The sequence below is a fragment of the Talpa europaea genome, assembly GCF_964194135.1.
Source record: "Talpa europaea genome assembly, chromosome: 7".
In the NCBI taxonomy this organism is placed as follows: domain Eukaryota; kingdom Metazoa; phylum Chordata; class Mammalia; order Eulipotyphla; family Talpidae; genus Talpa; species Talpa europaea.
Window position 1 is genome coordinate 26,926,484 of NC_140074.1, and position 25,758 is coordinate 26,952,241.

The 25,758-nt window shown below is 34.2% G+C and overlaps 1 protein-coding gene across 1 annotated transcript in view; it reads left to right on the top strand.

The window, feature by feature from the left end:
- MPDZ (multiple PDZ domain crumbs cell polarity complex component) overlaps positions 1 to 25,758 on the top strand; it is a gene marked incomplete at both ends in the record, with an annotated part of 141,580 nt that overhangs the window by 57,924 nt on the left and 57,898 nt on the right. Inside the window, 8 exons of the mRNA XM_084237770.1 lie at positions 566 to 730; positions 2,445 to 2,618; positions 3,818 to 4,027; positions 8,328 to 8,441; positions 11,285 to 11,449; positions 18,997 to 19,278; positions 19,622 to 19,745; positions 25,098 to 25,296. Coding sequence (XP_084093896.1) covers positions 566 to 730; positions 2,445 to 2,618; positions 3,818 to 4,027; positions 8,328 to 8,441; positions 11,285 to 11,449; positions 18,997 to 19,278; positions 19,622 to 19,745; positions 25,098 to 25,296 — 1,433 coding nt within the window. The remainder of the gene's footprint in view (positions 1 to 565; positions 731 to 2,444; positions 2,619 to 3,817; positions 4,028 to 8,327; positions 8,442 to 11,284; positions 11,450 to 18,996; positions 19,279 to 19,621; positions 19,746 to 25,097; positions 25,297 to 25,758) is intronic.

The following is a 25,758-nucleotide window of genomic DNA, read 5'->3' on the forward strand; positions in this document are numbered from 1 at the left end:
TAACACATTTATGTTTTAGAACACAGAAAATATAAAAATGTATATTGAAAAGTCCCTTCCCTATTCTATTGCAAACAGTTTTCATTTTTGTATTTGCTTCTGTGTATTCGAGATATGTTTAATGAGTAAATAACAAAATTTGACTATGTTTTCCCTTATACACGTTTTCTAAAACATGTTAGCATACAGTATTTATCATTTTCCATTTTTAATTTTTCACTTAATGATATAAAATGTGAGCTTTTAAAATGACATTCTCTTTTTCTCTTTATCACTTGGGAATATATTTATTAACTCTACTTTTCCAAATTACTACACTTGCAGAACAAATATGGATGAAAGTTGGTGAATTTTCTCTGAATATTTTAGAAGATAAAGTTTCAACAAAAATCTGAATTTTCTCATTAAATGTTTTAAATTGCATTGCTGCAGGTTTAATTCTGTATCTCCTAATACAGAGATGTGGTAATTACCATATTATTTTTATTTATCTAACAAAAAACTCTTTCAAAGTAGCATTCCTGTGCTGAAATGTTCATTTTTGTATGTCTTATCTTTTCCACAGGTGAATGGCATAACTTTGCTTGGGGAAAGTCACCAAGATGTGGTGAATATTTTAAAAGAATTGCCAATAGAAGTGACAGTGGTGTGCTGCCGCCGAACTGTGCCCCCCTCCTCCCAATCAGAATTAGATAGCCTGGACTTATGTGATATTGAACTCACTGAAAAGGTATTTGATTTGCAAATATGAAACTATTGTGAGTAGACATAATGGAGTTTCTTTTTTTTCCTAATACTTCTTTTTGTGTACTTTGTTTGTTCACATAGCCCATGACTTGTAGGATAGACCTTGGAGTCAGACAGACTTGGGTTTGAATTAGGTTGGACCTACAGTTCTGTGACATTGTACAAGTTACCTTATATTGTGGAATTTCAGTTTTCTCCTCTATAAAATGTCAGCCATGATGTCTCAGAGAATTATATTAAGTGCATAATGGTAGTAGATGGTACACTTTACAGAAGAGATAAGTATGTAAATAGTGACTATATACTACATATGTGGTATGAGATACTTTTATATAACTTGTCCAGCATAACTGCTCAGTGAATGGCTATAATACAAATAGATACGTTATCTATGTGTATAGCTTTTACTATTCTATGTGTATAGGTTTTACTTATTTGCTACTAGTCACATTTTAAAAATGTCAAAAATTTACAATGCTGCATGTCAGATATAATCTGGTGATACCCAGAAACTCAGATATCCATTTTCCTATTCCCTTATTCTTTCCTGTTCACATCAAAATGTTAAGAAATAGAGTTCCTGAACTTTTCTGAGGACTTAGAATAGATATCTAAAGTTAAGATTTGGACCTTGCAGAATTTGAAGTGTAGTCATATCTAATTTAAGGTATGAGAGATGCTATTGGAATGAAGAATCCATATAGTGGAATTAGAAAACTTTGAGGACTAAAGTACATAGTTTAATATTCACTTGGATGATTGGAATAGGACAGAATGAGAACAATAATTCCAAATTGTGTAGCACTCAGAGTCTAGCAACAACATATTCATCTTTTTTTTTTATACAGTTTTAGTGGCATTTTAAAATAAAACAGGTGGCCATATATGTAGCCATGGTCTTAGGCTATTCAATAATTAAAAGGAAAAGTGATATACAGAATAGGATTGTATCAGCAGCAGCATGTCCTTCCTAAATTTGATATGTTGTCACAGATGAACAAAGATGAATTAACCTAGGTATACTTTATTTTTGCTGAAAGAAGCTAACATTTTGAACCTCCATTTCTGTGCTAGAGCTTATATAAATGTACCTCATTTGATCCTCAAAAATTATATAAGATGTGTAACTGAAACTGAGGTTAAGAATATTGCTAAGGCAGTACAGGTAAGAAATCATAGAGATAGGCTTTAAAACTTGCCTATGTATGTTAATTTATTGATGAAATGATCATGTGTACAAGCCCATAGCATTTCAGCACCCTTGTTTGCATAGAGTATGAAAGTTTTCTATATACCCATTTTCTTTTTGAATAGTTTTTAATCATAGGAATTGTTTTTCTTTACTATTATAAATAGCTTTACACTTTTTCCCTGCCTTCAATGATGATTCAGTACTGATTAAAAAATGAAAATCCCCCATGATCATGCTGCTGAGCTGTGCATGTTTTTATAGGAGTCCATTGAGCCATGCATTTTTACAAGCATGTTTGTTACAAATTAGGTTTTTCTTCTGGTTTAACAACTTTCAATAATTGGTACTTTAATTCCTAAAGATTTCATGATAAGCAGTTGCTAATCTTACATGAGAGGGTTTGTTCTGAACAGATGCTAGCAATCTCCCTTTTATTTGTAGTATTTGTATGTGTATCTGTTAAACTTAAGCCTCTGAAATAAGAGCTGTCTGATCTATTTTCTAGCCTCATGTAGATCTTGGTGAGTTCATTGGATCCTCAGAGACAGAGGATCCTGTCCTGGCAGCGCCTGATGTGGAGGAAGTTCAAGGACCTTTGGCCATGTGGGAGGCTGATATTCAGCACATTGAGCTGGAAAAAGGGAGCAAAGGACTTGGGTTTAGCATTTTAGATTATCAGGTAAATCTGTCCTACTTTAACAGTGTTTTTAAAGGCTGACCAATATTGAAGGTGTACTATTGATAGCAGAGAAAAAGCAGAAGTCATTTTATCATCATCGAAGACATTTTCTTCTTTCTAGTAAATCTTTCAGAATAGTAATTTACATGATTCTCCATTGATTATAATAAAGGGTTTTAAAGTTTACTTTGAACACTTAATAAAATTTAAATAATTTAATACATTGATCAATTAATTTAATTGATTTGAAATTGATTGCATTTTCTAGTTCTTATTTTTGAGCTCTTCGGGTTTGACAAACATGAGTAATATATTTTATGTATATTGTAGAAATACATTTTTTTTATCATTTTGGAAGTATGTCTAAACTATTTTCATTTCTTTGCTCTTAATTGGTGTTTCCTATTTTAATGGTAAGACGAAAGGTATTAGATATTTATTTTGTTTCAAGTGAATGATAGACCTGTAACTAGATATATTATAAATTCTAGTATTCCTGTCATTTGACTGAATTATGAATAAGCTCAAATTGGTCAAGTGTGACCTGCATCCTTACCCTGCACTGTGTTCTCTGCTGAGTAACTGAGGCTATGCTAAAACCATCAGATAGAGTGCAGCTGTTGGTCCTCATTAATTAATACTGAACAAGAAAACCATCTCTGATGACTCCAGAGAATTGTGTTCCTCATAGGGACTAATTCTGGAGCCTTGTTCTAATATTAAAGTGCTTGTGTAACTGATAACAGTGCATTACCAAACATTATATTGTCTCTCTATTTCTTCATTTCAAAAAGACAGACCCTACCTTCAGCTTACTCACTGAAGTAAGTCATGTGCTATTTATAAAACACTAAGGTTAGTAATTAATTTATCTGACTTATAACCTCAGATAATAGTTAACAAAACTTGATAATTTATAAAAATTTAAAATTATGATTTCAAAATTTTGTGTCCAATCTCAGTGGCCTACTTAGGGATACTGGAAGGTGAGAGTTCCATTTTGTAAGGTGAACTCCTCCTAAACTTTCTAAAAACTTTTACCCGTATAACCATTACTCCTATAATTCATTAGAGTTTTTATATAAATTTTTTAATATGCATGAAACAATTACCCATCTATTACACTTTAGAGTGGGCAACCTGTGCAAGTATTTTTCAATGTAAAGACGCTACCTTTAAATTCCTTTCCATTCTGTCAGGATCCAGTTGATCCAGCAAGCACCGTGATCGTAATTCGTTCACTGGTGCCCAGTGGCATTGCCGAAAAGGATGGGAGACTCCTTCCTGGAGATCGACTTATGTTTGTCAATGATGTTAACTTGGAAAATAGCAGTCTTGAAGAAGCTGTCCAGGCACTAAAGGGTGCACCACCAGGGATTGTGAGAATAGGAGTTGCCAAGCCTTTACCTGTAAGAATTCTGATTTTACTGATTTCTTTTTATATTTGGGGAAAAAATGACTTGTAGACGTACTTTCAGCTTTAATTGTTCTTGTGATTGAATGATGGTTGTTGTGTACTTGTGATTATTGGCTCTGCAACTGTAAAAATTTAATTTCAAATGAAATTTTTAAAGAATGAAAAAAAGAAAAAGAGTTTAGGAATAAATTATAATTTGCTACTGTGTGGTTCACATTTGGCCTTTTTTATTTAATAAGGTTATTAGGAATACAGAAACAAATTATTTCTCAAGAAAAATTAACAACAATATTGTAGGGAATTTGAGAAATTAGTAACATTTAACAACAAACAAACAATTCTTTAATTATAATGGAAAAGTAGAATCTCAGTCAGAATGGCTTTAAGTTTCTATATTCTATTGCCTTTAACACATTTGTTGCCTAATTACTACAGAGCAATAAATTGAACTTATCAAAGTTGTTTCTTTAGCTTGTAACTGTCCTCTTGGAGGGAATAGCCTCTATATCATTAATATTATAATATTAAGAACAAGTAACTATGCTACATAACAGCAATATTTCTATTGAGTATGGTCATTGCAGCATAGGACTTGTCGCTGAATTGCAGTTAACTATTTGTGACATTCTCAATGTTTATGGATTTTTTCCATGTATATTTTTAAATATATTTCTTTTAAGAAAACAGGTAACTATATTTGCAGAAACATCAAGCAGAGATTTGTAAGGTTTGTAAAGGAATTTGTTGAAATAGTAAGCTTTGTTAATTTTTATTGTTAATTTATTCATGCTCCATTTTTTATTCCACAAAGAATTTTAATAACATATGAAAATCATTTGTCAAATTTAAATAATGAGAAAAAACAAACTGATAAAGCACAGCAGGGATAGTTTTTAGAGTCTTTGAAAAATACAGTGGTTACCTGAGGGAATGTGGAGAAGAGAGAGGGGGTAGGGGAAGGAAGAGGATAGGATATCAATGCTGGAGTTTTGGTGGAGGGTAGTGAAGCCATGAACATATGGTGGAGTGGGTGAAGTTGTACATCCAAAATTATGAAATTATGTAAAAGATTTTAAGAATTAATAAAATGAAAATATTTCTATGAAAAAAAGCAAGAAACAGAGAGAAGAACTTGGAAGAATATGTTAATTTAACCTAAAATCAAACCAGGATTGTAGAAATTAGAACAAAAGAGCAATAAGAAAGGGAATACAGAAGGAATGAAGAGAGAGCATTAGGGGAATCTACATATTTCTTAAGATTGACCATATATTGGTCTGATAGATCAAGAAGAACAATTCTTTTTTTTTTTTTTAACTGCCATTAAGAAGAAACCATACCCAGATCCTTTAAAGAAAATTTTTAAACTCATTGCAAAATAAATGTCTTTCATGGGACTGTTTAATATTTCAAAATCAATATACATTACAATATATGAAAAATAACTTACATAAAAGTAAGGTTTATTGTTAAACTCGTGGGAAAAAATAAAGACGTTTTCCCTTATAATACAGCTTTTGCATGTATTGCTCATATAGGATGATATAGTTAAAACAATTACCTGAATGTTTTATCCATTTTATCTGAGTTGGGAATAAATATGTTAAGATTTTTTATGAGTGTGATTCAGATTATAATAAATATAATAGCTTCAGATCACAATTTAATTGGATTATGTACATGTAGAGTTTTTTGATCAGTCATGTTAAACTAAGAGGCTTTATTCTAGGGTTCATTAACATTCTTTTTCAAGTAAATTGCATTCTTTAGTATTCTAGTAAGGCATAACAGAGATATACTGATTCTTTTTAAATTGTTTTCCTACAAATTCTTTTACATGTTAACACAGAAAAATTGCTTGCTTTCTTTTTTTTTTTTTTTTTTTTTTTTTAATAAAGTCTTTTTTTTTTTTTTTTTTTTTTTTAAGATTTATTTATTTATTTATACATGCACTGGGTACAGTCAGAAGCGAAGGAGGGTGAGAGAATTCACCAGAGCCAGAGCGGGGAACAGAGCAGGCAGAGGGACCGAAGTACACTGCTGAGGGGAGCAGCGGGCGGCAGGAGAGGTCTGCGCGCCATGTGGGACCCTCCTCCGGTGGCCGGGGAGCAGCCGGGGATCGAACCGGCGCCGCAGAGGCTGCGGGCAGCTTCGCAACCCAGCGCTCAACCGCTGCGCCACCGGGGAGGCCCAAAATTGCTTGCTTTCTATATGAAGTGATTGTTTAGTGAGCTATTTGGTGGATAAAAATGATCAGATTACTGATATAAAAGATAGTTTTGATAGACTTTGATATTCTCCTATAAAAAGCATTTATGTTATCTAGATTTATTGTTGAGACATTTCACAGTACATGCACATATTGAATCATTATGTTGTATATCTGAAACTAATAAATTTTTATGTCAGTTTTACCTTAATAACAAGAAAAAGACTAGAAATTCATGTCCTGCCTGCCCCAACCTTGGAACACTAGAAAAGTAACATAAATTGCAAATTGGTATCATAAAATTCAAAAATCAAAAGTGCAGCCTGCAAATTTTCAAATCACTTATATAATTTATAATTACATTATTTTGTCATTATGTCATCTTAAAGACAAATGTAGAAATTCAACAGAAATGGATTCAGGCATTTAATAGAGTATGAGAAAAATTTTCTACTTGCCTCTAAGTATTTTAAGTAAGAAGGACTAGGAGACATATGTTAAATCTGGGGCATTTTTATAGTTTTAAAACAGCATAATACCCAAACTGTTTTTCCCATGGCTGCTGTCATTTCTGGAATAATTTTCAATCTATTGAGAACTATCTAAAATTAAAGAAAGGAACCTCTAACAATGATGATTGCTATGTTATTTAGTATTCTCCATGATTTCTTTTAAAAATACTTAAAATACAAACTCAGTTACAAAAGCAATCCATTCAAATAAGAAAACTAAAACTCCCAGGACCCTTAATCTAGAATATATCAGATTTGTTTTCTGCCTACATAAACTTAGCAATACAAGCTCAGGATAGTTAAAAATAAAGTATATCAGAAGGTCAGGCATTCAAGTGACAGCTTAAATAACAACAAAATAAAATATCAACACAAAGGAATAAAATTCAAAGAAAAATCACATATCTAGTCAACTCAGTTTAACTCATAATTTTCCATGCTTTTATCTATATGATATTCACTGAAAAGATACAGTTTAATGCCAAGGGAAAAGTTCCAGAAACCTTGCAACAAGCAAAGTTTGTACTGTCAACTCACTATAAACATTAGACAGTAGTGAAATGCTTTCTTCTGAATTGTTCAAATAGTAGTTTTAAACACAGAATGATATCTAATCTCTCTGGTATTCATACCTTAAATAGATTTGAAAATGGCCTTCTTCAGCAAACAAAATATTTTGACTTGTGCTGTGCTTTTAAAGATCTAGAAATTTCACATAAAATCAGAAACAATGTGAATGTCCACAGAGAATATAATGATAAATAAAATGTGATATAGTCACACAACAAAAATTGAGTAACTACAGAGGATAGAATTCAAGATCTTATTGCTGAGTTTTCCAAAGAAGCAAGACATAAATAAAATGTCAATACATATATGAGTTCTAAAACATGAAAAAATTAAATCCATATTGCACATGTGCACATAGCTATTAGAACTTCTGAAGCTTGGGCCTCCCTGGTGGCTCAAGGGTTAAGTCTCAGCACTATAAGCTGTCAGCAGCTGCTACATCACAAGTTTGATTCCCAGCCGGGGAGCTAACACACATGGCACAGCTGACCTCTCCTGTCTTGCCAGCTGATCCCCTCAGCAGTGTATTTCAGTCAATCTGCCTGTTCTGCTCCCCAATCTGTCTCTGGTGAATCCTCTCAGCCCCCCACTATTCCCCCTGCCCTACACCCCTGTAGTTACATGCATAAATAAATAAATTAAAAAATACAAAATTGTTGAAGATTAAGTCTCATAAAAGTCAGAAAGTAGTTACTTTTAGGGCCTGTGACCTGGCAGAAATATATTTTAAAAAAAGAGAAAATGGTTCTCACTTAACAGATAATACTGGTAGAAAAATATTCTCATTGTATCTTAAAAAATAAGAATTTTGAATATGAATATCGTATTTCATGCTCATCATTCTGTGTTAAAATCATGTTCTCATTGAACTTTCCTTCTTTTTTTTTTTCTGTCTTCCTTTCACTTTTCTTCCCCTCTCCCTCCCCTTTCCTTTTCTTCTTTTACCTCTTCTCTTTTTCATGAAATCATCCTTAAAACACTGAGCTTCATTCTCCCTGCAGCTTTCACCAGAAGAAGGTTATGTTTCTGCTAAAGAGGAGTCCTTTCTCTACCTGCCACACTCTTGCGAGGAGAGACTGGCTGACAAAGCCTTCTTCAGGGCTGACTTGGCTCTGGTTAGTGGCCACAACTTAACAAGCTTTCTTTCATAAATCTTAATGTGTCTTAGATTTGCCTTTTTTAAAAAAAAAATAGATTTTATTTATACAAGAGCCTGGTGTACAGGCCAGATGCGTGGGAGGGTGAGAAGATTCACCAGAAACAGAGTGGGGCAGAACAGGCAGACTGACAAAATACACTGCTGAGGGGAGCAGCAGGCAAGACAGGAGAGGTCTGCTGCGCCATGTGGGAATCTCCCTGGCTGGCCAGGAATTGAATCTTCGCTGTAGAGGCTGCGGACAGCTTCAAAGCACAGGGCTCAACCTGCTGCTCCAGCATGGAGACCCTAATTTTGCCTTTCAAAATATTCTACAGTCTTACTATATTCTTTATTCATTATGTTTTGGAAAGATCAACTTTACAGTTCAGAATAGAAATACAATCCGTAATATATGTTAAAACTATTTGTTGAATTTATGGGGAAAATTCAGTTAGCAGTTCATTATGTCAACATGTAGCATTAATTTCTACATTATTATGAGAAATTGTTGGCACTTTAATTGCTCTAATTTCCTACTAGGGGATCTCTGGGTTTTACTTAAGTTTTTAGTATTCAGTTAAACTCAGTGTCTTCATTACTTTTAATGAGGTAACAGGTATATTATTCCATTAGCTATTAAGAGTGTGAAAATCATATAAATTGATTTGGTTATTAAGAACATGAATGTCTCTAGAATATGTAAAAATGCTTGTTTTTTTATGAATATGTATTTGTGAACATCACTGATTTAGTGGAAAAATGAAAAATTTATTCTTGATTTATATATAACTTCACTAAAATAAAATTATTTAATGACTGTTGATGAATAAATACATAGTTCCTTTTCTTAAGAATCTTAAGGTATCATAGAGGAGACATTGCTGTGTCAGTAATTAAAGTATAAAACTAAATGTTAGAGAGATATATGTGACATTTATGCAATATAAATATAATCAATCATACATCCTATCCCCAGTTTTCTTGTCACTGTGGTTAGATTACTGACTTTTTTGTGTGCAAGCACTGTCCAGTGTCAGTGGGAAGCAGTGTGCCTAATTTTGAAATACCTATTTGAGTGGTGTGTGGCTAGAGAGAGTTTTAAATAAAACCTATGAAGTTCTCCATTATGTTCTTATAACCAATTGTACATCTTTCTTTAAACCAGAGTATGAATTATTTCTTTGATTTTGATAATCCTAATTTTAGGAGACAGTTTTTTTGGTTAATGTTTTTTAATTGCCAGCTTTTAAAATAGCACTTTGGAAAGCATTGTGTATATTTCAATAAATACAATTATTCACATTATAGTATTCAGCATACCAAGTAAAATTTTAGCCCCATTCTCCATGGGCATTATGTTAACACCTCAAAACTAGTTTGGAATTTTTTTTGATAGGTTTCAGGACACAAATATCGTCTCTAGAAATGGTCCCTAAAGTAATTTTCTCTCTAGAATTTGCATGAATTCCTTGAATATCCTTAAATGAATGCCAATGAAAAACAAAATTAACCTGACTTATTTTTATGAGCTCATTATCTAATAAAAGTAGCAGGTGTTGGGTTTTCTCCTAACCAGATACATAATCTTCAAAGGTCATTTTCTTTATCTGGACCCTACAAGAACTAAATGAATTGATGATTATATAAATGTACTGAGATATTATTTTTAAATGCTACTTAAAGCAAATATATAACAGATATTAAGCATATACTATTTAGATTGTTGTACATAATACACAGTTATGAAGGATAAACCTCTACATAATGACTTGCTGGTAAATTTGAACAGTATTTAAAATATATTTTTAGAAGGTCACTTTAATATGACCAACCTATATTCTGACCAAGTTTTTGCAAGAACATTACCTAGCATAATGTTACAATGCTTCTAATTTCTCCTTGTGAACATGTAAGTTGACATCACAAAGAACTAGAACACATTTTGCCATCAAGGCAGAAAATAGTGGTAATATCAGAAAAGGATAATAGGTTAGTTTGACATTCTAAGGTGCTAAGGAATTTCAAGAAGAGATTCAATCTCATCGTGATTTAATGTATGTATGTTTTTTTATGGCTCTGTCACAGAAGATGGTAATAGGATTTATACATGATATGGTTAAATTCTCTAGCTTACTCTACAGTACCAGTTTATAATTTATAACTTTACCTCACCACATCATATTTAGGCCCCTTGTTTGATAGTTTCAGCATGAATACAAAATTTTTTCTCTTTGGTTTCTGATGATCATCCTTAATAGCTGGGCCTCTGAAACTTTAATGGTTTTAAAATTTATTAAAAACAAATTCAGCATAATGTATTATTTAGTGAACATTAAAATAATTAGCTCCTTTGATGAATACATTTATTTTAGTGAATATGAAAAATTATGCACTATTTTATTAAAATTCTAGGAGTTGGGTATCTATTATGAAAAAAATAATTTCAACTGGAAACAAATATTTTCCTTAATTTATGGAACTGATTAAGATTTATTTAGAGTTGCTCCAGACCCTTGTTAATTGTTACATTTAACCCTTTGCCAATGGAATAAGCTAACTTTCTATTCTAGTCTCTTTGCTGCAGTTGGGAAGTTCATCCTTGTTTTGTTGCACATGAATTTTTAATGTGTTAAAAGGATCTTATAGAAAATGGAATAGACCCCCCCCCCAAAAAAAAAAACCACAATGATTTCAGTGTGCCTTTATTCTCAAGTACAGACCTCGTTATATATGTAATAGAACAGAATTCACTTCTCATACTACTTTTTTAATCCTAGGTAGACACAAATGATGCTGAGTAATGATATTTACTATTCCTAGGTGGACACAAATGATGACTTAGCAGATGAATCTACATTTGAGTCTCAATATTCTCCTGATAATGAAAGTATCTATTCTACTCAAGCCTCTATTTTATCTCTTCATGGCAGTGCTTCTAGTGATGGCCTGAACTATGGTCCCTCCCTTCCATCTTCGCCTCTCAAGGTACAAAGGCAGTGTCATTTTACTTACAAGAGATTCTGGTGTTATTTTACAGAGTCCACTGTGTATGTTGCTGTGGGAGTAGCATGTTAGACATTCTTTCTCCAGTCATGGATTTTTTATTACATAATTTATTTTACATCATTACATAATTCATTATTACATAATTTTATTACAAAGTGAAAATAATTTCATTTAGTGAACTGTATCTCTCTTATGTTTAAGCCGTATCTACTTAGGAAAAAATTACAAGAATAACTTTATTTTCTTAATGGTTTTAAAACTGATTTTATACAAAGTTTAATAATAACTAATTCATTACACTATTTACTAGCTAAGATAAACTTAGTGCTGTCATAGTTTTATATAAAATTATGCAAAACTTTTTAAGTAAAAATCATATTAAGTGGGAGAGTATATTTAAAACATTGCATAATGAAGAATCTAGTTACTATTTGACACATCTGTGATATCTATATTTTAGAACTAGGTTATTGACATAAGTGCCCCAACTCTATTTTCTTGGTGATATGTCCTGTAAAATTTAATGAGTAATATTTTAAACCTGTCCTGTCTTGAGTTTGGAATCATATAATTTTGGAATTTTTGAGCGCTAGTAAAGTTGAATTTTTTCATATACTAGCCATTTGGTTTTATTTCCGTCACTGCTCTCTTCATATATTTTGATTGTTTTTGTATTGGATTGCTCATCTTTTCATTGATTTGTTGAAGCTGTTTATATTTTATAGAAATTAATATATAAAACAATTTTGTATGCATTAATATTTATGAGTGTGTGTTAAAACTAAAACGTATGGCAATGAGATTTGTCAACTTTAGGAAAGAAGTTATTCTTGGGGAAAGAAGGAAGCATAGGGTCCCTATCTGGAATAATAATCATTCTACAAAGAAAGAGATTGAAGAAAATATGGCAAAATATTAATCTGTATTAAATCTTCCTGAAGTGTTTATATATGGCTATATTTGTTTATTATTCTCTGTGGGAAATATAACATAAACATTAAAAATTGAGATGAGGGCCTCTCTGGTGGCGCAGCGGTTGAGCGCTGGGCTGCAAAGCTATCCGCAGCCTCTGCAGCGCCGGTTCGATCCCCGGCTGCTGGTGAGGGTCCCACATGGTGCACAGACCTCTCCTGCCTCACCCACTGCTCCCCTCAGCAGTGTCCGCCATCTGTCTGGCTGTTCTCCTCCCCGCTCTGGCTCTGGTGAATTCTCTCACCCTCCAGTGCTTCTGACTATACCCAGTGCTTGTATAAATAAATAAATAAATCTTAAAAAAAAAATCGAGATGAAAAGACTGTACTATAATTCCTAAATATGTGAAATTTACATTTTCCACATAAATTCAACACTAAGAAAGTGTGTATATATATTGAGTTGGAAAGTAAAATTTCCTTAGGTTTAATGTAATTTTTTTTCCTTTCCTGATTAGCAAGTAATTTTTTAGCAGGAACATTTTTGAAGCATTTTCTTTTATGTTCAAGGTGCACCTGTTCTCCTTGTAAATGATGCAGGGCATTCTCTTTGAATTGGTTTGCAAGGTATAATCTTGAATGGAGCAGCTGCTCCTCTTTAACCACACCTGAGACTGTCTATCTGACTGTGTCCTGTTTGGACCCTGTTCAGTCTTTACTGGCCTCAGGGCTGGAAGCTGAGTTCATCTCCTAATGGAATCTCCTAATCCATAGCATCACACACTTCTTGCCAGTGGGACAGATTGCATTGTTTAACTTAGTAATTGTTACTTAAAGGGATTACACAATCTGCATACTGAGAAGCATATATTTTACAGGGCAAATGCTGGCTGTATGCAGCACAACATATTGGCTTACTGAAGTCTGTTTGCCTCCTTTTTTTTCCCCCCAAGCAGTTTACTCTTTTGTTGAAGCAAATTTTGGCAAGCTGGCCTATCAACTACAAACAACAAAGAAGACATTAATGAGGCTGTTTTAAAACACATTGTGAAACTCCTGTGTGCTTTCAGTTTTCTTGGAAAGTTTTTGTATTTATTTTTTTGTGGCATCTTTCTAGTACCTAGATATTTATAGAAAATGTATGTAAATAGAAAAAAAAGATGGTACATTCATCTCGTTTCTTTGAACTATGTTTATTTTATTTTTAAAGATTTATTTATTTATGCATATAAGAATTGGGGTACGGGCCAGAGGTCTAGGGGGGATGAGAGGATTCATCAGAGACATAGTGGGGAGCAGAACAGGCAGATGTATTGAAATACACTGCTGAGGGGAGCAGTGGGCGAGGCAGGAGAGGTGTGCTGCTCCATGTGGGTCACCTCCATGGCCTGGGATCGAACTTATGCTGCAGTGGCTGCAGATTGCTTCATAGTGCTCCGTCTTACCGCTTGTGCCACCTGGGAGGCTCCTGAACTGTATTTATTTTAAAAAGACTTAACATCAAATTGTTACAGAATTTAGAATTTTCCAGTTTTCTTTAAAAATGTTAGCTCACTACAGGATTCTGTACTTGATAAAATAAAATCAAAAGCATATGATATTTTAGAGACAAAAAGAAGCCTCCACTGATTTGATAGAATTACGAGTATCTCAGTGAACTCTTAGATTTCTGACTGTGCTAAATTGGTGGTAATCTCACAGCCTTCAGTGGTGGCTGGAAACACAAATAATTTTACCTACCTCCTTACCTTGATAGGTTTTGACCTTGTCAGTATGCTACCAGAGCTAACCATCCAGAGCTGGGACTCGCCCTAGAGGGAGTCCTTATTATTTTATTCCTAAGAGCAGATAGAGCTGGAGAGCTGCTGCCAGAGTGAGGAAAGAGCTCTGCACAAAATTCTTCCATTTGGGGGCCCATTATGGTCTTTTATTTTGCTTTTATTTTTATTTTGCTAAATCTGATTAATTGTAATATGTAGATTTAAGGGAAATAACCATTACTTAAGAAAGTGAAAAATGTAACTAGCTTCCATGGCATTTGGTTAGTAGAGGCAGATCACTGAAATGTAGAATTTAAAGACAAAAGCCAGTGAATCGTTTCCTTTTTCGTTATTCTGGGTTTAATCTAAAGACATAACAAAATATAGAAATAATGGTATTCTGAATTTAAATGCTTTTAAACTTTTTGGTAAAAGCTCAACATAGTTCTTGGGAAGAAGTCCCTTTCATTTATGTTTTTCTACTTTGACTTAAAAACAACTACATTCCCTTCCCTCTCTTGTATATATTGCTTTCATTTTTGATCCAGGGGTGAAATGATTACCAGCTTGGTGCATGTTCTTCATTCCTGAGTGTTGGTCCCCCTATAAAATATTGTTGATTCTATTCAGGTTGAACTTGGCATTTGTTAAGATGGAAGTGTCTTTTTATACTTTGCACATCAAATGCAAATATTAATGTATTCCATGATGCTATATTCCTACAAATCTCTACTTAGTGCCATTATGTAGAATATAATATTGCTACATTCACTTTGGAGTTTAAAAAGTTGATAACTTTTTAAAAATGTTTTTGGAGAAAGGGTTAGGCTAAAAAAACTAAATCATTCTATAGTTAAGATGATGTCACAAATTTGTGTGAAAAACTTCAGCATTCAAAGTTATAAAAGATGTTGCCTTTTGACTCAGTAGGGTCAATGTATAAACTAAAAAGGAAGTGTACCTTATCACAGCAAGAGTGGTAGAATTATAGTAAGTTGGAGTAGCTGTTCTTACAGGAGAAGATTTATATTGTAGATTGTTTATTGAAAAAAAAAAGCAGTTGCATCCAATGGATGTTTAAACATTAGCTAATCTATGCAAACATAATGTGTTAAAAATGTAAAATAAATAATGTGCCCACGTGTTAACCTTAACTTACTATACTTAAGAAAAAGAGCTCTTTTCAAATATATTTGACATTTTTATTTAACCTTTTCCCTATTTTTCCCCAAGTAGAATATATCAAGTAGAAGTACATGTTAATGTGGATTTTTGAAAGACTTCAGTTTAGAGACAAAGTTACACTGGAAAATTGTAGTTATTTTTGAACATCTTGTGGGGGAAGAAATGCTTTTCTTTTAGATCCATAAGACTTTTAAAAATAAAACTCAGTTGGTTGTTCAGCAACCAGAAATGTTTCTGAAGTAGGCGTATGTTGTCTGCTGTGTTGATTAGCTCTTTCTTTTCTATGTGTCTGTGTTAACTCCTTCATGAATAATGCATAAAATTTATGTTAACAAGGTTGGCTTGACCTCTTTTTCTGATGAAAAGCAATTTTGATTGTTATCTTTATTTGCGATATGGGGGAATTAATTTACTACTAATTTTTATAATTTAGTAATACAGGTGCTAACAAATTTTGTAATAAGTATGTTCTTATAGTTCGTAAAAATAAAATAATCCTATTTGGATGAATAATCCAACAGGTTATTGATAAGGTCTATGAATGTGGAGAATGATACCTTTCCTGCATATGTGACTGGCGATTTTAAATGTTACTACTGTGTATGCTATTACTGCTAATGTAATAAATTATATAACTGTAATTTAATACTTTGTATCAGAAATAGTGGTAGTTCCAAAGAGGAATTGCTTTGAGGAAGAGGAGTATAGTAAATTGTTTTGGAGCAATTGATTACATATTTACAAAAAATGAAGAGTGTTTACAAAAAGTGAAAGGAAACACAAAACTCAGAGCACACTGAAATAAATTCTAGGTGAGTTAAAACCAAACCTATAAACAAAACAGTTATACTAAAAGCATTAAATTGTGTAGAGGAAGGACATATTAAGCAATATATAACACAGAAGTAGAAGACAATTTGACAGGTTTGATTATATAATGATTTCATAAAGAATTAGGTAAAGGTTTATTTACATAAAGAATTTAACTTTTGCATATATATGTTTATTACATGTACAAATTTAAAATACAAGTTGACAGGCTGGGAAAAATAATTGTAGTATATATCACAAAGACTTTACATTCAAAACATGTGGATGTCAAGAACAAATGAATACCATACTGATAAAATGTTGGTTTAATTATATGGAAAACCATACCAAAAGACCAGAAATGACTATTGGTGAGGTTGTGGGTAAAAGGGAGTCTTCATAGAGTATTGGTAGGAATATAGACTTGTCTAGCCCCTTCGGAAAAGAATACAGAGGATTTTCAGAATCTTAAAAATAGATCTACTACTTGGACCTCCCTGGTGGTGCAAGGAGTTAAGACACAACCTATGAAGCTGTCTGCAGCCACTGCAGAACGATTTCAATCCCCAGCTAGGGAGCTACCCACATGGCACAGCAGACTTCTCCTGCCTCACCTGCTGCTCCTCTCAGCAGTGTTTTTAGGTCAGTCTGCCTGTTCTGTTCCCCATTCTGTCTCTGGTGAATCCTCTCATCCCCTGCAATCTGGCCTGTACCCCAGTTCTTGATGCATAAATAAATAAATCTTTAAAAAATTGATTTACTATACAGTCCAGCAATTTCACTCCTATGTATCTATCTGAAGAATGCAAAAACACTAATTCAAAAGGAGGTATGCACACCTGTGTTCATTGTAGCACTATTTCCAAGAACCATGTTATGGAAGCAATCCAAGTGCCCAACTATACATGAATGGGTTAGGAAGATGTGGTAAATATAAACAGGGGGATACTACACAGCTTTTAGAAGATGAACTCTTGCCCTTTGCAACAAGATAGATGCAATTGGAGGGAATTACATTAAATTAAAAAAAAAAGGAGAAAAAAGACAAGTTCTAGATGATTTCACTCATTGTAGAATATAAAGAAACAGATACAGCAAACACTAGAACTCTGACTGTAAAATTGAGTGTGCCTCGGGGGACGATGGATACCCAGTCAACTATGGTAGAGGAATACCGGTGCTTTGGTGATGGATGTGTTATGGAAACATTTATCTGAAGAGGTGTGAAGTAGCTCAAATAAAAAAAGCATACAATCAAAATGATACAATTAAAAAATAAAGAATGTTCACAGGAGATAACCCTTATCTCATAACTATTTGTCAGGAACATGCACTTTAAACATTAAAACATTAATAAATGCCGCCCGCTGCTCCCCTCAGCAGTGTACTTCGGTCCTTCTGCCTGCTCTGCTCCCAGCTCTGGCTCTGGTGAATTCTCTCACCCTCCCGCGCTTCTGACTGTACCCAGTGCATGTATAAACAAAACAAACAAACCAGCAAACAAATAAATAAAGCATGCCTCTATTAAAAAAAAATTAATAAATGTATGTCATACTCATCCAATTGTGAAACTAATTTAAGTCGGCAAGATTGGTTATTACATATTCCTATAGTCTCTTTTAATGAGAGAACATTAGAGGACTGTTTAGCAATATGTAACAGCATTTTAAGTGTGCTTATCTTTAGACCTACGGTTCTTAATTCTATGTGTTTAAACTAAATAACTTCATACATGCAAACAATGTGTAATAAAAAATAACACCAATGACTAACAATTATTGGGTACTTTCAACTAAGTCAGACTTAATTAATTCATTTAATTAATTCACTTAATTAATTCATTTCTCCCAACAGTCCTGTGTGTGGTACTGTTATTTCCTCCAATTAATAGGTTATCGAACCAAACAGAGTATTTATTTACCTTTTTAAAGATTTATTTATTCATATAAGAACTGGGGTGTAAGTCACATGTACGGGGTGTTGGGGTGAGAGGATTTACCTGAGACAGAGTGGGGAGCAGAACAGGCAGATATACTGTTGAGAGAAGAAGCAGGCATACTTTAAAAATGTCAATAAAATATTGAAAGGAAAATTTATGCTTATTCAGCAGCCATTCATGGATCAGTGGTTTGCCCAAAAATATGTTATTAAATCTGTTATAAGTGGAGATGTGTATTTATGTAGAACATAAAATTGGGGAGTTTCAGAGAATTTCAGATATTATCTAGTATCAAGACAAGAAAGGTTCTGTGCTGTACAGATTGTTGAAAAGAGAGCCTGGATTAGATCCTACATCTGTGATCCCCTTTTTAGTGTTCCCTTTGGTTATATCTAGCAAGGTAATTATGAAACTTTCCCCTATAATAATGTGAATTGTATGGTGTTCTGTTCTCCATAAACATCTATAAAAGCCTATCAAAATAAATTTCTTTTTGGAGATTCTTGTGAATCTGAAGCAATGCCATTTTCATTGTGTTCTCAATCTGGTAACAAATAGGAACTTTATACTGATTCAAAATAAACTACTCTTTAATATTTGGAAATATAAATTATTTACTTTCCTACATAGATTAAATTTGAAATAATTTTGTGAATAAAATATATCTGAATGATCTTATATATAGTGTGTTGTACAAGTTTAAGTTAGTAGAACATGAAATGTAAGGTTTTCAGGAAATTTATTCAAAGGAACATTTATAAAATTACATAAAGAAAGAATTTTCATGTTTGCTTATGCTTTTTGAGTAATGAGTATGTTGTGTTTTCTTTTTCACTGAATAGTTGTCCATTAAAATGTGTTCTTTGAAAATACATTGATGTAATTGCCCATATTTTAAATTTTTTGTCCTTTGCTCATCAGGATATTACTGAAAATTCTACAGATCCAATACTTGATCTGCACATGTCCTTGGAGGAACTGTACACCCAAAATCTCCTACAAAGACAGGATGAGAGTTCTCCTTCAGTAGACTTGAGCATGGGACCTGCTTCTGGCTTTTCCGTGAATGATTATATACCTGCACATGCTGTTGAGCAATATAAATGTGAAAACACAGCAGTGTGGAATGAACCTCACCTACCACATGAAGTAATGTCAAGTACAGAGCTTACGTCTCCTGTGCTACCTGATTCTGTTGGAAAGGTAAGATTTTAAAAATATGCTTTGTATGTTAGGATGTGGTTGCGGATGTTGACTATTTAGGGTATTCTAGCTAATATACCTATACATGCAGAAGTAAAAGTCTTTATGTAAATGAACCTTTATGTAATTCTTTATGAAATCATTATATAATCAATTCAAGCTAATTTGGAACAAGTGCTCTCCCAATGCTGAGATTTTCAGAAGGCAACCTACTAGCATAATAATTTAGCTATAAGGTCTTGCTGAATAAAGCGAAACCAATTAGGGCATATGGGTGATGTTGAAATCATACTCCAAAGTCTAGTTTTTCTTTCCATGTGACTTTTCTTTCTCTTTCTGTAAGGACTCCGAATTCTTCGTTCAACAGAGCTCCTTGGCCTCTACTGCCGAGTGTGTCATGCTCCAAAATATATCCACAGAGTCATTTGAAAGAACTATTACTGTAGCAAAAGGCAATTCTAGCCTAGGTAAGTTTCTTATTTTCCACATTTAGCTTACCTCCCAACCCTCTTGCCAGGGGGAAATCTGAACATGATTTTATTTTGGCTATAGATGAGAAAATATGTAAATTTTCCTATAGTTTCTATGTTTCTCTTTGTTATGTGATCATTATTTTTCCTGAAATGGATAGCAGGTTTGTTTATTTCAGACTAACTTAAATCCCTCATTCTCAATTATTTAAAGGTCTTCTCAAGCTTCATTTACATTCGCAAAAAAGATATACGTATTATTTGTATTTGAAACAGCAAATCAAAAAAGGAATTCTAAGAAAATGAAAAGTCAGCAATTTGGAAAGGCAAATTATTAGTTCCTTTGATATTACTGGTTAAGCATATGTCAGTTTGTATTTAATTTATTTCATTCACTGAAATAATGACTAAAAAGACAGCCAGGTGTGCTACCAGCAAAATAAATACAGCTTATTTTGTACTTTATCCCAGGTGGCAGGATTTTTGTGTTCTCTGTCACCCGAAAAGGGATGTGGCTGGTTAATAATCCCAAAACCTTCTAAATTGGTCAAAGAAGATGTCTCATATAAATAACGTGCTAACTATAATAGCTAAAACAAAATTTAACAGAGCACATTTGTTCTTTTTTTGAGTTAAGCAGTCACATGACTCATCTCTGTCACAGGTGCCTGGTGTTGATAAATAGCATGTTAGATGTGTTCTTTTTTTTTTAAGACTAATTTTTTTTTAAATATTTATTTATTCAAGAACCAGGGTAGGCCAGATGTGCGGGAGGGTGAGAGGATTCACCAAAGACAGAGTGGGGAACAGAACAGGCAAACTGACAAAATATACTGCTGAGGGGAGCAGGGGGCGAGACTGGAGAGGTCTGCTGTGCCATGTGGTATTCTCGTCCCCTGGCCGGGATGGAACCCGTGCTGCAGAGGTGTGTTGTTCAACCACCAGCGCCACCAGAAAGGCCCAGATCTGTTGTTCGTAATACCAGAACACATCCCAAGGTGTTCTGGTTAGCTCTGCATTAGATAGATCTTGCTCCGTCTATGATATAGCCAACTAAGACCCTTTATGTTATCTCTTAAGGTAGGAAGATCTTGTTTCATTTTTAAATTTGAGACTTGGCAGGGGAGTCCTGCAGTGTTTACTTGATGAGTGGATTCCAGTTTCTGTTTTCTAGACTTGATTCCATTTGGTGATGGCTGTGTATTCCAATAGCATCTCAATGGAGATTTATAGCAGAAAATTTCTGCTTAGTTATAATAGTATAATGAGCTATATATTCCATTTAGAAGAATAATATAAAACTTAAGCTATACTACTCTCCATAATTATGAGTAAGATATTATAGATATCTAAGCATGTTAGAAATATTCCATCTGCTAATGCAATGTTTCTGAAAACATGTTCCTGAGAATACTAGTTTATGGGATATTAATAGAAGTTATTTACTGGTTCCAGGTTTGAAAGTTTAGACTGTGATAAATTTAAGGATACAGAATTCTGTTTGTACTACTTCTTAATATATTTTGTAAAAAAAAAAATTGAGGTAACATTGGTTTATACTACTGTTTATGATTTAGAGCTATAGGAACACACCCTTTGCCATATGTTACTACACCACACCCACCACCAAGGCACCCATTGTTTGTCAGTAGTGTCTTGATATTCAAGTGTGGATCTATGAGAAGAAAATATAGAATACAGTATTTATCATTATTAATTGGCCATTGAACCCATATTTTTTTTAATAGAGGTATGGCTGGTTTACAATGCTGTATGTGATTCAGTGGCATAGGATCAAACCTCCTCAGATGCAATATCCACCAAGTATATTTTGGTTGTAAATCATAAAATCTCTCAGTCTTTTCCTAAAAGAAGTACAGTAATACATTCCAAACCATGCACTATGAAACCAAACCCATGAAATCGTTCCAAACCTGAGTTCCATTACTTCTATTCTGAACTTCTTGACCAACTTAACTTCAAACTAGGTCCCTCACTTTACTAATCTACAAAAGAACCACTTTTAGGCTTGTTTGAGTAATTATATTAGACATAGGAATGGAAAGATATTGGAAAAATTAACTTTGTTAGCATGGCCATCTTACCAAAAGCAATATGCATTAAATGCAATCCCTATCAAAGTTTCAGTGGCATTCTTCAAAGATATAGAACAAACATTACTGAAATTCATATGGAGCCACAAATGATTTCAAATAACCAAAGTAATCCTGACAAAAAGAGGATCACATCACACCCTGAAAACTTATCATTGGGTGAAAGGAAACTATAAGATAACTGTCAACCTATTGGTTATCAGGATAACTGGACTTGACCATTTTTATTGTTGTTAGAGTCGTGAGTTAAAGGTGCTTCGACAAATGAATTCAGCAATCATGTTTACCATAGCTCATGCTGTCTTGTGTCTGTGACTTGCTTTTTTTTTTTTAAGAATTCTACAAATCTTTTTTTTTTTTAAAAAGATTATTTATACAAACACTGGGTACAGTCAGAAGTGCAGGAGGGTGAGAGAATTCATCAGAGCCAGAGCAGGGAGCAGAACAGGCAGAAGAACTGAAGTACACTGCTGAGGGGAGCAGCAGGTGGCAGGAGAGGTCTGCACACCCTGTGGGACCCTTGCCTGGTGACCAGGGATTGAACCGGCACTGCAGAAACTGCAGGCAGCTTCGCAACCCAGCGCTGAACTGCTGAGCCACCGAGAAGGCCCTGTCTGCGACTTGCTTTATAGTGCTAGTGAAAGCAAGATGGTGGTTTAGATTTCCAATTAAATTTTGTTGTCATACAGTTGATTTTTTGGTCTTTGTGGGAAGGCTTGAAGCACCAGGGGAAACTGTAGTATCTATTGAAACATTTCAGAGGCAGTCTCTGCTGTAAGAAACCCACCTGGGATGAAATAGTGCCTAAACTTAATTGTTGGTTTATTTAAACGGAGATGTTTACTTAATTCCAATACATTTAAAAAATCACTAGTATGACTCTTAACATATTATTTATATATATGTTTATATACCTGGGTGAATTTTGTTCAAAAATGATAACTAGGAACAAGGAGCCTGGTTGGCCCTTATCCAGCATGAAAAACCAGGCCAGAAATATTATAGTCAGGATCTTTCTGATAAAATATTTAAGATATAACATCTAATTTGGCATAATAGGAATTAATATTCATGAAAAAATTGTTTTCTGGCTTATTATTTTAATGGAAACCTAGAAAGGAATTTGTGACTTCTCAGTTTTTAAAATATCTTATAGTTTTATATCTCTATCTTGATTAATATTCTTCTAGAATTACTCTTAGAACTTAGTTTCAAGTGAATTTATGTTATTTTAGAAATTTTAAATATAAAAGATTTTATATATTTGAATAAAATAGAGTAAGGGTAGGGCGAGAAGGGGACATTAATTTAAATGTGTTGATTGAGAAGGCCTTTTTGAGGAAGTGATATTGAAGAGTGAAAAAGAGTTAGCTCTTCAGGGCCTCCCCGGTGGCGCAGCAGTTGAGCGCTGGGTTGCGAAGCTGCCCACAGCCTCTGTAGCGCCGGTTCAATCCTGGCTTCTCCCTGGCCACCAAAGGAGGGTCCCACATCATGCACAGACCTCTCCTGCTGCCCGCTGCTCCCCTCAGCAGTGTACTTCGGTCCCTCTGCCTGCTCTGCTCCCCGCTCTGGCTCTGGTGAATTCTCTCACCCTCCTGTGCTTCTGAGTGTACCCAGTGCTTGTATAAATAAATAAATCTTTAAAAAAAAAAAAGAGTTAGTTCTTCAGAGTTAGCTACAGAAAGAGGGTGTCAGGCAAAGACTGAAATGTGGAGTGACTAGGTGTATTTCTGAGAGAAGACCCTGTTGCTGAAATGTGGGGAACCAAGGACAACTTGGCACAAAGATAGGGCACACTTAGGGAGAACCAGCCTGCAGCAGGAATATAGAGTCCTCACGGGCATGTATTGTAGCAGGAACTACTAAAGGGTTATTAACAAGGAAGTGATGTGATGTGGTTTGTCTTTTTTGAATGGTGATAGAGAAATATTGTCTTGGTTTAGGGTTAGTATGGATGTGAAGAAAAGTAGATGGATTCAAGATAAGTTTTGGCAGGATTTGATAATGAATTAAATGTTAAAAGGGGAGAGAGGTAAGAATCAAGAACAACTCAGAATTTTCTGCTTTGGGTAAGAGGGCGCTACCACTACCAAATAGTGGAAGGCAAATGGGGAATTGAAGGGGCAGTAGAAACTGGGAATTTCGGTTTTATACTTAGTAAGGTTGCATTGTCTGAGTCATTTAGGGAACATGTCAGGAGGGCAGTTAAACATATCTGAGCTCATAGAAATTCAGATTTGGAGATAAAATAGGTAATGAGCTCATATCAGTTTTGTTCAGATTGCTAAACATTAGGCATTGTGGTAGGCACTGGAGATAATACTTACACAAATTCCTTGATGTTAAATTCTGTGTTATGATTTATTTTACCTGAAGCAACTGCCTCAATAGTTAGCACATTGTAGGCATATAATAAGTATGTATGAATGAAAAAATGATGTAGTAAGGTAATAATAGAGTTTCTTTCTTTTTAAAGGACAGATTTTTTTTTTTTTTTTTAGAGGCACGAATTTTTATTTATTTATTTATTTGTTTGTTTGTTTATACAAGCACTGGGTACAGTCAGAAGCGCGGGAGGGTGAGAGAATTCACCAGAGCCAGAGCGGGGAGCAGAGCAGGCAGAAGGACCGAAGTACACTGCTGAGGGGAGCAGCGGGCGGCAGGAGAGGTCTGCGCACCATGTGGGACCCTCCTCTGGTGGCCGGGGAGCAGCCGGGGATCGAACCGGTGCCGCAGAGGCCGCAGAGGCTTCGCAACCCAGCGCTCAACCGCTGCGCCACTGGGGAGGCCCCAATAATAGAGTTTCTTAACTTATGGAAGGAACTTTCTATTTGAAGTCCTGTTCTTTATTCATTTATATATGTTTTAGAGATGAACTGCTAATCAATTGTGAACTTGATTAGATACTGACAGAATATTGTCTCTGGGTGAGCTTTCCTACTTAAAGGGTAATACATCAAATAGTCTATTTATACTTGCTCCACAATGCAGACCTGTATCATTAATAATAAAATTAACATATAATGTACTTAGAGTTTCTCAGGCATTTCAATATTTACCCAGAAAAGTTTTATTAGAAAAGCTTTTCATTGTTTTTGTTAGTTTTTATTGTGTAAAAATGTTACTGCTTTTCTTTTATCTTTAAATCCCTAGGAATTATTAAATTCAAATTAAGTTGATTTTGAAATCCATGTATTTAATACCAGTACCTATCTGTATTCTTCTTTCACCATAGGGATGACAGTAAGTGCTAATAAAGATGGCTTGGGGATGATTGTTCGAAGCATTATTCATGGAGGTGCCATTAGTAGAGATGGACGAATTTCTGTTGGAGACTGCATCTTGTCTATTAATGAAGAATCTACTATCAGTTTAACCAATGCCCAGGCACGAGCCATGTTGAGAAGACATTCTCTCATTGGACCTGACATAAAGTAAGCTTCATTTAGACCCCAGTTGGGCTTGGGAAATTCATGAGTTGTTTTTTTTTTTAAAGATTTATTTATGCATACAAGAACTGGGGTACAGGCCAGAGGTGTGGGGCATGAGAGGATTCACCAGAATCAGAGTGGGGAACAGAACAGGCAGACTGACTACTGAGGGGATCAGAGGGCCCAACAGGAGAGGTCTGATACCCCAAGTGGGTAGCAGAGGCTGCTGATAGCTTCACAGTGCTGTGCTTAACCTGTTGTGCCAACAGGAAGACCCGAGTTTCAATTCATTGAACAGTTTTTTTTTTTTTTTTTAAAGATTTTCATTCATTCATTTATTTATTTATTTATTTATTTATTTATTTATTTATTTATTTATACAAGCACTGGGTACAGTCAGAAGCGCGGGAGGGTGAGAGAATTCACCAGAGCCAGAGCGGGGAGCAGAGCAGGCAGAAGGACCGA